The sequence below is a fragment of the Pseudorca crassidens genome, chromosome 4, assembly GCF_039906515.1.
Source record: "Pseudorca crassidens isolate mPseCra1 chromosome 4, mPseCra1.hap1, whole genome shotgun sequence".
NCBI classification, from domain to species: Eukaryota; Metazoa; Chordata; class Mammalia; order Artiodactyla; family Delphinidae; genus Pseudorca; species Pseudorca crassidens.
In genome coordinates this window covers 33,233,039-33,245,825 of record NC_090299.1, presented here as the reverse complement: position 1 = coordinate 33,245,825, position 12,787 = coordinate 33,233,039, and the positions used below count along the sequence as shown (strand labels likewise).

At 34.4% G+C, this 12,787-nt stretch overlaps 1 protein-coding gene across 4 annotated transcripts in view; it reads right to left on the bottom strand.

The window, feature by feature from the left end:
• The window catches only part of TBCK (TBC1 domain containing kinase), a 231,272-nt gene that overhangs the window by 120,335 nt on the left and 98,150 nt on the right, over positions 1-12,787 (bottom strand). For all 4 annotated transcript variants that reach the window (XM_067735397.1, XM_067735395.1, XM_067735394.1 and 1 more), the window contains exon 20: positions 10,167-10,252. In XM_067735397.1, coding sequence (XP_067591498.1) covers positions 10,167-10,252 — 86 coding nt within the window. The remainder of the gene's footprint in view (positions 1-10,166; positions 10,253-12,787) is intronic.

The window sequence follows — 12,787 nt, the reverse complement described above, 5'->3', positions numbered from 1 at the left end:
ATTTAGAGAAGAGCTAACACCTATCCTTCTCAAACTCTTCCAAAATATAGCAGAGGGAGGAACACTCCGAAACTCACTCTACAAGGCCACCATCACCCTGATACCAAAACCAGACAAAGATGTCACAGAGAAAGAAAATTACAGGCCAATATCACTGATGAACATAGATGCAAAAATCCTCAACAAAATACAAGCAAACAGAATTCAACAGCACATTAAAAGGATCATACACAATGATTTAAGTGGGGTTTATTCCAGGAATGCAAGGATTCTTCAATACACGCAAATCAATCAACGTGATATACCATATGAACAATTTGAAGGAGAAAAACCATATGGTCATCTCAATAGATGCAGAGAAGCTTTCGACAAAATTCCATACCAATTTATGATAAAAACCCTGCAGAAAGTAGGCAGAGAGGGAACTTTCCTCAACATAATAAAGGCCATATATGACAAACCCACAGCCAACATCGTCCTCGATGGTGAAAAACCGAAACCACTCCTACTAAGATCAGGAACAAGACAAGGTTGCCCACTCTCACCACTCTTATTCAAAATAGTTTTGGAAGTTTTAGCCACAGCAATCAGAGAAGAAAAAGAAATAAAAGGAATCCAAATTGGAAAAGAAAAAGTAAAGCTGTCACTGTTTGCAGGTGACATGATACTACACATAGAGAATAGTAAACATGCTACTAGAAAACTACTAGAGCTAATCAATGAATTTGGTAAAGTAGAAGGATACAAAATTAATGCACAGAAATCTCTGGCATTCTTATACACTAGTGATGAAAAATCTGAAAGTGAAATTAAGAAAACACTCCCATTTACCACTGCAACAAAAAGAATAAAATATCTAGGAATAAACCTACCTAAGCAGACAAAAGACCTGTATGCAGAAAATTATAAGACACTGATGAAAGAAATTAAAGGTGATACAAATAGATGGAGAGATATACCATATTTTTGGATTGGAAAAATCAACATTGTGAAAATGACTATACTACCCAAAGCAATCTACAGATTCAATGCAATCCCTATCAAACTACCACTGGCATTTTTCACAGAACTAGAACAAAAAATTGCACAGTTTGTATGGAAACATAAAAGACCCCGAATAGCCAAAGCAATCTTGAGAACGAAAAATGGAGCTAGAGGAATCAGGCTCCCTGACTTCAGACTATACTACAAAGCTACAGTAACCAAGACAGTATGGTACTGGCACAAAAATAGAAATATAGATCAATGGAACAGGATAGAAAGCCCAGAGATAACCCCATGCACATATGGCCACCTTATCTTTGATAAAGGAGGAAAGAATATACAGTGGAGAAAATACAGCCTCTTCAATAAGTGGTGCTGGGAAAACTGGACAGGTACATGTGAAAGTATGAAATTAGGACACTCCCTAACACCATACACAAAAATAAACTCAAAATGGGTTAAAGACCTAAATGTAAGGCCAGACACTATAAGACTCTTAGAGGAAAACATAGGCAGAACACTCTATGACATAAATCACAGCAAGATCCTTTTTGACCCCCCTCCTAGAGAAATGGAAATAAAAACAAAAATAAACAAATGGGACCTAATGAAACTTCAAAGCTTTTGCACAGCAAAGGAAACCATAAACAAGACCAAAAGACAGCCCACAGAATGGGAGACAATATTTGAAAATGAAGCAACTGACAAAGGATTAATCTCCAAAATTTACAAGTAGCTCATGCAGCTCAATATCAAGAAAACAAACAACCCAATCCAAAAATGGGCAGAAGACCTAAATAGACATTTCTCCAAAGAAGATATACAGATTGCCATCAAACACATGAAAGACTGCTCAACATCATTAATCTTTAGAGAAATGCAAATCAAAACTACAATGCGATATCATCTCACACCAGTGAGAATGGCCATCATCAAAAAATCTACAAACAATAAATGCTGGAGAGCGTGTGGACAAAAGGGAACACTCTTACACTGTTGGTGGCAATGTAAATTGATACAGCCACTATGGAGAACAGTATGGAGGTTCCTTAAAAAACTACAAATAGAACTACCATATGACCCATCAATCCCACTACTGGGCATATATCCTGAGAAAACCATAATTCAAAAAGAGTCATGTAACACAATGTTCATTGCAGCTCTATTTACAATAGCCAGGACATGGAAGCAACCTAAATGTCCATCAACAGATGAATAGATAAAGAAGATGTGGCACATATACACAATGGAATATTACTCAGCCATAAAAAGAAATGAAATTTAGTTATCTGTATTGAGGTAGATGGACCTAGAGTTTGTCATACAGAGTGACGTAAGTCAGAAAGAGAAAAACAAATACCGTATACTAACACATATATATGGAATCTTAAAAACAAACAAAAAAATGGTCATGAAGAATCTAGGGGCAAGATGGGAAAAAAGACACAGACCTACTAGAGAATGGACTTGAGCATATGGGGAGGGGGAGGGGTAAGCTGGGACAAAGTGAGAGAGTGGCAGGGACATATATACACTACTAAACTTAAAATAGATAGCTAGTGGGAAGCAGCCGCATAGCACGGGGAGATCAGCTCGGTGCTTTGTGACCACCTAGAGGGGTGGGATAGGGAGGGTGGGGGGGAGACGCAAGAGGGAGGAGATATGGGGATATATGTATATGCATAGCTGATTCACTTTGTTATACAGCAGAAACTAACACACCATTGTAAAGCAATTATACTCCAATAAAGATGTTTAAAAAAAAATCTGTTGCTTAGTGTAAAAGAAAAAAAAAAGATTGTCTTGAGAAAAAAGCACTTGAGCAATCATTTCAGCTATGAGTGAATGTAGGTGTTTTTTTCAAGAAATGCCATTTTTTACTTGTAAGAATGACATAAAAACAATAATTTTTTTCAGGCTTGGATATTTGGCAGATATTTCTCAAAAATGAAGTGAACCTTTCACTTCAAGAAACAACAATAGCTGTCAGGTGAAGATTAGAATTTTGGAAAACTTGAATCTGCCACTGTTAGCTTGGCAGCTTCTCAATACTTAATGACTTTTTGGATGAGATCAGTGGTGATATTAACGAATGTGATTTTTTTGATATTGTATAATAAAATGTCTCATAGTTGAAAGATCTGCATAGTTCAGTGCACCAGTATTTTCTAAATGAACAATGCACAACATTACAAAATCATGTACGGGTAAAAGAGCCATTCACAGTGCAAGATAGATCGATGGACTTGAAAATAAAAGAATCTGAAAAGTTCATTGATATAGTTTTAGATTGTACATTGCAATTAAGCTTTAAGAAACTACCACTGTCTGAAAAGGTCCTTTGCCATTACATGCCCATGTAGGGCCACCAGAGTTTCTTCATGTACTTCAACTAAAACAAGGTATTGCAACCAGATTGAATTTAGAAGCAGGTATGAGAATCTAACTTTCCTCTATTAAGTAGAAATTGCAAAAATATAAAACAATACCACTCCTCCATTATTTTTTGTTTGTTTTGGAAAACAATTATTTTTCAGAAAAATGTTATTTTGTTAACATGCAATGGTTTCGTTATTGTCATTTTTAAATGAATAACTACATAATTTTTTAAATGTCTCAGTAAATACTAAGAGATATAAACCCACATAAAAACTCTGGGATATCTGATAATTTTTAAAAACGTGAATGGGTCCTAAGACCGATCAAAAAGTTTGAGAACTGCTGCATCATACCATACATCCTTTTTTTTAAAAAAAAAATTGAAGTATAGAGCTTCCCTGGTGACGCTATGGTTGAGAGTCCACCTGCCGATGCAGGGGACATGGGTTCATGCCCCGGTCCGGGAAGATCCCACATGCCGCGGAGTGGCTGGGCCCGTAAGCCATGGCCACTGAGCCTGCGTGTCCAGAGCCTGTGCTCCGCAATGGGAGAGTACACAACAGTGAGAGGCCCGCGTACCGCAAAAAAAAAAAAAAAAAAAAAATTGAAGTATAGATGATTTACAACATTGTGTTAGTTTTAGATGTACAGGACAGTGATTCAGGTTTGTCTTCTGTAGAGTACATTCCATTATAGGTTATTATAAGATATTGGGTGTAATCCCCTGTGCTATGCAGTAAATTCTGTTGCTTATCTATTTTATGTATAGTAGTTTGTTTCTGTTAATTCCATACCCTTAATTTGTCCCTCCCCTGCTCCCTCTCTCCTTTGGCAACCATAAATTTGTTTTCTATGTCTGCGAGTCTATTTCTGTTCTGCATATAGATTCATTTATATTATTTTTTAGATTCCACATATAAGTTGTATCATATAGTATTGGTCTTTGTCTGACTTATTTCACTAAGCATATACTTCCTTTTACTTGTCTCTCAACCAGTATAAGGATACATTAGATTGAAAACAGAGTGAGGATTTACTAAAGAGGGAAACTTGCTGGATACTTAACTTGTATGTATGTGTTCTTAGCAAGAAGATACCTGGCCTATGGAATTAATAAGTCTTTGGCTTCTGAGATATGAGTCCTTTCTGAAAGGTAATTAAGCTTTATCATAAGAAAGAGAGCTCAGTAAGCCTTTTGTATTTAAGGGCTTTCAAGAACCCAAGGTCAGTAGAATGGGGTTAGGACTAAAGTCAGGGAAAACAGCAATAGCAAGACAAAGGACATATCCTGGCACTCCACAGATGGATTAGAACAGGTTAGTGGGGACTCTTGTTATGGGAGACTCTAAACAGGGTGCAACTTCCTAATTTACCCTGTAACCACACTTGATAAAAATCTAAAAAGCTCATTGTCACTAATCTCCTCTTTAGATTAAAACCTAAAATTTCTTTATGTAACAATAACAACATGAAGGCCAGGAATGAATGAAGGAACAAATGAACAAACAAAACAAACAAATACATAAATATTTCTGAGAAATCCTTTCACATTTTTGGTTAGTACAAACTCAGCTCAATATAAAATTTGAAAATGACAGTGATAAACTTTTAGGGAGGGAGAAAATCGGTAGTAGTATAAGCATCCATTAAGACTGTAGTTAATGACAACGGTTTTGCCAGCATACTTGCTTACGACTGAATTTGTTAGCTTTATCTTTAGCAGACAGTTAGGTTCAAGAGGCACATATAGTACTGAGATATAGCCCTTATCATTTCTCTTACTGGCCACCGGACAACTGTTCACAATTTGCAGGTTGAATGCTATTTATAGCATTTCAGAAAAATAGTTTCCTTAAGAATGAAGAAACATACTTTCCTGTTCTCATTTCAAAGGCCTGGTATGTTTTCAGAAGCAGAACATACACCAAGACAGAAATGATAAAAATCACTCTGGCCCCAATTTTGCCAAATACACATTATTCACCCTATTTATATGTAAATCACATAACTACCATGATATATATAATCTAAGCATCACATCAGTGCACAACATTCCTAACTATTCAAGCTTCAGCAGTACTCAGTATTCAGAGTTCTGTGACCCACGGCAAATGGAAAGGAGCCAGAAATCACAATCTTTCCTGCAATAGGAGTCTGCATTTTAATGATGGAAGATTAATGAGGGCTTACTTTGACAGGATTAGTTATTGAGCAGGAAACTCAGTTTGGGATCTCATTACCAAAGTGTCCACATTTGCCCTTGATGAATCCTAGCCTGTATTGTTGGAGGTGCAGAAAGTCACCTAAGCAATCATCTTTTTTTTTTTTTTAACATCTTTATTGGAGTATAATTGCTTTACAATGGTGTGTTAGTTTCTGCTGTATAACATAAGCAATCATCTTAAAGGTAGAACACTGAAGGCAATAATTCGGGAAAAAAAAAAGAAAGCAAGACTGCACATACAAACTAATGACATGTAACTAAAAATAAGTGATTATTAATAGAATAAGAAAAATGTTAGAAAAATTCTCCATTTCATCATACCTCTCCCACCACTATTCATTGTCAATAATCTCTATGTTAAAAACATCAAATCTTTTTGTTAAATTAAATTTAAAAATAGTCTCAACATTTTCATGTTATCTCCAAACTTGAGAAACAGCCCAACAAAACACACACACAAAAATCAAGATTTCAAAAAACTAAAAACAGGGCTTCCCTGGTGGCGCAGTGGTTGGGAGTCTGCCTGCTGATGCAGGGGGCACGGGTTCGTGCCCCGGTCCGGGAAGATCCCACATGCCGCGGAGCGGCTGGGCCCGTGAGCCATGGCCGCTGAGCCTGCGCTCCGCAGCGTGAGAGGCCACAACAGTGAGAGGCCCACGTACCACAAAAACAACAACAACAACAACAAAAACCCCCCAAAATAATCTTTCTATTAACACTTTAACTGTGTTAAATATCTCTCCTTTTGCCCTTTCTCCGTGACAAAAGAATAGTCAGAGAAAAGGGAATTTCCTCCAGGTTAAGATATATTCTCTTTCCCCTAACTTCTCTTTTGTTAACTCTAGGACTCTCAATAGTGATAGACGTGTTCCCTAGAGGATGTTTGGAAATACATGTAGAGACATTTTTCAGAAATAACGTGTAGGTGTTTTATTGTCACAATGATTAGGGGATTATTATAGACAATCAGTGGCTGGGGGCCAGGAATGCTCAGTATTTGCCACATACTGGACATTCTCAACCCACAAGGAACTGTCCCCCACCCCATGCGACTTATGAATGTCTCATGAAACTAATCACACTATATATATGAATCAATATTACTTTCGCATTACTAGTATTGAAGCTTTTACAAGAAGTTATACAAAAATACCCCAGTAATTATAGGAGAGGGTCATAATGGAGAGGGAAGCTAAATAGAATAAAGATATTATATCAAAATTATTGAATTATTAAATAATTAACTCACCTTATATAGCAGCACATTTAACAAACACTAAAGTGCCCTCCACTCAGATTTAACAAACATTAACTAACATTTTGTCACAAATGCTCTGAAAAACTTTTAAAGCAAAATAGTACATTATAGATTCCAATATAATGGAAAGCCCCTTCCTACCATTCCTCAATTCGAATTCTCTCTTCTTTAAATATTATGTTTTGTACTTTCTATAACTTCTGTTAAGAATTCCTTCCTAGATGGAAATTATAAATCTGACATTCCATATGTATGTCTTCTAGGCAAGCTAGAACTTATTTTTATGTATGGTGTGAGGTTGGCTTTGATTCCCACCTCCCTCCATACAGTTACGCAATTGCATCAGGGCCATTTATTGAATAATCTTTTCAAATTGACTTATAGAGCCATTTCTGTCATATACCAAATTCCATACCTGGATGGGTTTATTTTGTGCTTTCTGTTTCACTAGTTTATATTAATAATATCACTGCATTCGTTTTCTTTTGGTTAATATTTGCCTCATATTTTTTAAATCTCCTTTTTGACCAATATCCTTAAATTTTTACATTTGTCTCTTATAAACAGTATACAGATGGATTTTTTTAAAATATCTAATAATTTCCTTTATTAGGTAATCAGGTTACCCTCTTTCTGTGTTTTCTCTATGTTTTTAAAGGGGTGGATGACTTTCCTTTGTTCCACACTCCCCCATTCCATTTAAAAGTTATACATTTTCTTTCTATTCTTTTAGTGAGTACCATTCAAATTTTAATATGCATTCCTGTACTTCTACATTTCTTGTGAGCAGAGATGCTAACTGCCCTTTGTTCTGCAGTATAGTCTCAATGATGTTTGTACAAAAATAGCCGTGGTAAACAGAGATAGAGTCTCTTTTTGCAGCAACAGACAGGTTTTCTTATAGCCTCAGAAGAAAACGATAGCCTCTCTCTCTCTCTCTCTCTCTCTTTCTCTCTCCAGAGTAAATGAAGATATGTTCAATATCCATTAAAAAAAAAAATCAAGTTCCCTAAACTCGGAGTTCCTCTCCTATAACACAATCCACTGCATTATGCAGGTATCATTTGGACCCTCTGTGTCGTCTCTATGGGATTTGGAAGCAAGGGAAATCAAGACAAATATGCTAATGCTCATGCTGCTTGCTGTGCTGTGAGTGAGAAAGTCCTTTGTCTCTGACACAGGAGTCTTGGATTTTCTGCCAATATCCATGAAACAGTAACAGGCTCATTTATTAGCTTTTGAGTATGGTAAAATCAAATCCCAGATCTGAAAGGATGCCTGACTTGATGTCTAAATATAAAGAGCATATTTACTTTCCCCTCAAATGATACAAAATCATTAGAACACTTTTAAGTTGAAATCCCACTGACTCTTACCTTTCATGTTATTGTTACCTAGAATTTTACTTCCATCATGCTATTAGCCTTTCCCCAATTGATTTTACGTATAAATATTTAATAGTCATTGTTTAATTAGATTGCAAACTTGTGAGGATTAGAGGAGTGCTTAAAGAGGGTTAGAGCAGTGCTTAGTGCACAGTAAGCGCTTAATATATGTCCACATTATTTTTTAACAATGTTTTTTGCTTGCCTCTTCTCATATACCGTACACTTTCAGAGTTTAATTTTTCTGATTAAGCAAAGATAAGTTATTTTTCCATATGTGATTTTTTAATACTATGTTCATGAATATGTCTAAGGATTTTATCAGACTATCTTTATAATTCCGTACATATTTTTCTACATAAATGATTCTTCTCAATCTAAAACTCTGACTAAAGCAGTGTAGTTTTCTGTTTAGTCACCGAGCACAATTAGGTGCTTTCAAGGGAATTTTTAAAAAAGAATTATCCTTTTTTTTAAGTCTATATCATAGTAGTTTTTCCCTCAGAAACCTAAAACAATTACCAACTCGGCAATCAGTTCCTTTATAATTTCTTCAACTCTAGCCATAAGATTTAATCTAGTATTGTCTTATGCCATATCTCACATTTATAATGTGAAGCAGGAAAGGTAGGGTTATGTAAAAATGAATACTTAATATGATAATATATATACTGGTTAAATTTTTACAAAGTTTTCTATCTCTATACATAATTATAGGGTTTGATCTTATTTTATTTTATAATATGTATATATATTTTTTGGAGCCCTCATTGAGCAAGCCATGTACTCAAATGAAAGGTATTTCTCCACAGGCCTAGAAGCAAATACCACTGTATATATGAAGGATGGCTACTTTAGGCCTGACGATGACATCACAGAATTACAGTGCAACACACAGAGCAATGAACTAGAATTAGTACACCTATGTTTTAGTCTCTGTTCTCCCACTGGAAGATGAACCAGACTAGGGGCAGAGGGCTGTCAAATGACATAAGTTAAAGTTTTATGTTCTGAGACTATTTAGTTTTGTTACCTTCTCAAACAATAAATTTCTTATCTACTAATGCTGAAATTACTTGCTTCATACACCTTACAGATTTGTCTTGAGAATCAAATGAAATGTTTGTGAAAGTATTTTTAAACTTCAAAGCACCCTGCAAGTATTTATACTGTGTTACTGTTAACACTTCAAATGCATTAGTATAGTGTTAATATAAACATTTTTCACCCCTAGTCTTACCATCAACATATGCGTTTCTGGATATAAGCCTTAAGAGGAAAGGTATGATCAGGAAACAAAGAAGGTTAAGATAGAATAAGGAGACTGCTATCTCAAAAAGGTTCTTTTTTGTTTTGTTTTGTTTTACAAAGTCCTGTGATACTGTACTCCAACTGTCTTTTAAAAGAGGTTTGAGTCCGTGTCACATACTACATGTGAGTAATAGGCTAAGCTATACCTTGGCTAACCTTTGACAGTCAACTCTGACTTTTGGTTTGATAAGGAACCCAAGAAGCTAGTGAAGTAAGCCAAAATCTGGCAAAGTTTCCAAGGTAATGTATCAAGCAAAACACAGAAGCAGCTACTTAAGAATTTACTAAGTTCAAATTTCCTACTTCTTCAAAAACAGGCCTGAATATCAAAAAATCCAAGTGAAAACTGCTAACATCACAGTTTAATACAACACTCACACTACTGGGTTTTTAAAAATAATTTGATAGTATCAAGAAAAATAAGATACTTCCCCTTTACTTAAAGTGAGAATATGGAAGGTAACCACACAAACTTTATAACAAAAGACTATAATTAGTAGCAGGAACTTGTTTAGATACATGGACTTCTTAGGACAACAAAACTTTAAAAACAGTACTTTGTTGTGCTGCCGATTTCTGCTTTATTTTTTTTTACCTCATTTCTATTAATGCAACAAGTACTTACATCTGGAATAAATCCAATTTCATTGAGATGATTGCTTAGCTCTGGATCATGGAATGCAATCATCTGAGAGAATACAGTCAGATACTCTGAAATGACAATAAAGTTTAAGACAATCATTTTTTTTTACATAGTACTTCAAATAAAGACATTAAATCCACATAAATTAGTTTTATTTACATTTTGAATGAGATTTGGTTTCTCCATGAAGAGAACATACTTTATTAATTTTCTGTTTTGTTACTACTTCAAACATGGCTAATTATTAAACAAACAAAGCTTTTCATTAAAAGCTATGCCACAACTTATTTTCTACCTTCAGAGCTGTCACTTCATTTCCTGAATCACAAATTATTCACATGATGAATGATTTTTTCCTATTAAATTCAACAAAATCATTTTGTCTAGTGATATTAAATCTGTCTTGCATTTATTAATTGTTCAGAAAGTGTAACAGATACTTAAATAAGGAACAACACAGTCACAAATAGAATAATTACACCTCAAATTTGTTTACATATACAGATATATGCATTTGTTCCAGTAAAGTGAAGACCCAGGATAGATCCTAAGGCCCAGGGAACTTCTGGGTTTAATTAACTTTTCTTTAACTTCTTTTTTTCTCCTTCCAATTAGCAATGGTATATTTATAGTCCTAATTTACCTAGAAGCCAGAGGTATGCAACATCAACAATCATAAGTATTCAACTTTACGTTGATGAAAGCATATAGTTATTAACTTTAAAAAGCACACTTCATTTTAAACTAGAAAATCATGCCTCAGGCAATTGTCCACAGCTATGCTCCAGTTTATTAAATATCTTTCTTATCTGAGCCTGATAAAAGATAATTACTATGTAGGATTACATGGCTAATTAAGGATCTACTGAAGAAACCTAATCCATCATGAAAACATTTTCCTTGTATTCTGCCAAACACTTATGGTGGGATTTATACATGTGTTATAACTGCATACATACATATATACACACACACATACACATATAAATACACACAAATATATATGTGTGTATATATATAAAATACACACATAAATATGTGTATACACTTATTTTGTATATTATTGTATACCATATATGTAAATATAAATTATAAGGCTGGCAAAAGTTTTGGTTGCTCAGGATAAGCTCTGGAATGAGATACAGTATGGTTTGTTACATTCAGAAAAATTTCTTTAAGGGAGAGATATGACAGAACTGATGATATCAGCACTATGTCAAATTTCAAGTTATTTCAAAAATGAATTTAAAAGTTCCTTAGAGCAAACAAAAAAAAACTGAAATGCATATGTCCTTTGATGTATAAACCAACCTGAGAATTTAAGAGGAGCTACAGAAAAACAGACTGGTAGGCAAAATAAAACAAAAGATCCCATGGATATTACTGCTGACTCTTTTAAAATATTCATAAAATACTCTAATTGTGATTTATAATAATGAAGATTTGCATCTAGAGCTATAATAACCCCCCAAACAGTATTTTCTAACTGATAGGTGACCTATGTAAGGGTAAATGTTATTCTTAAAAAAAAACCAAGGTATTTATGAAATTTCCTCTTAAACTTCAAGTGAGGTTTAATGTTGTACTTTGGCACACAACCATGTCTTATACAAATTTCTGTTTTACTGAAACTTTATACTTTTTAATTTTTTGCAATGAGATATTAAATGAAAATAGTCTTTTTCCCTTCTAATGCCACCATATTAAAAATTCTTATTCCTCTCCTATAGAATAGGATTTTTAAAATTTATCATATACTTTTAAATGACAATTCTCAAAGAATTCAGTGTAAGTATTTTATATGACACTATCATATTTCTGTGCAGCTGTTTATAAATAAGATATCTACTTGTTTTCAAAAAATTTTTCATAAAAGAGATACAGAGATGACATTTTATTAAGTCCCACACACGGATATCCTTATTTTTTCCTTTTCGACCAGTCTTTCTGCTTTCATTCTCTTAGCAGGGGTAAGGAGAAGATGAAGGATAATGGGCAACAGATTTAAAGCAAAAGGTGTCCTCTGCTCACAAACCAAAAATGGCATTCTCAATTCCGTAACTATTTGTAATTTTCCATCAGGCTGCTAGTTTATTCTGAAGATGGAACTATAGATAAATATGCAGAGAGTCATAAATCTCTTGTCAACTAAAATGTGCCCAAACTAAATCATTTGGTGACATTAGACTCACGGCACTCAAAAGAAGTCGAAGTTATTTTACTGCAAATGAACCTAAATTAGATTATTTTCCATTATGAAGTTTGCCAGCTATAAAATTTGGCTTACTGTCTAAAGCCACAAGAATAAGCACCAACCTTTATGTCTAAATGGGAAGAGGGGGTTTCAAAAGAAGAGAAAGGAAAGAGAAAGGTAATTTTTAGGGCTATATTTGTGAATCATTTTATGTTTTGCTCACATACCCTGCTCTAGTAAAAAAAAATCTACAAGCAGCTTACTTAATAGATCTTGGAATATTTCTAGTAATGGTAGAACATTTTCTGTCTCAGGAAATATCTCCTTAGTCACATGATGCAAGACATTTTTGAAAATGCTCAATGTATTTCCTACTACCTTTCAATATCCTATCATTAAAGTCATCCAT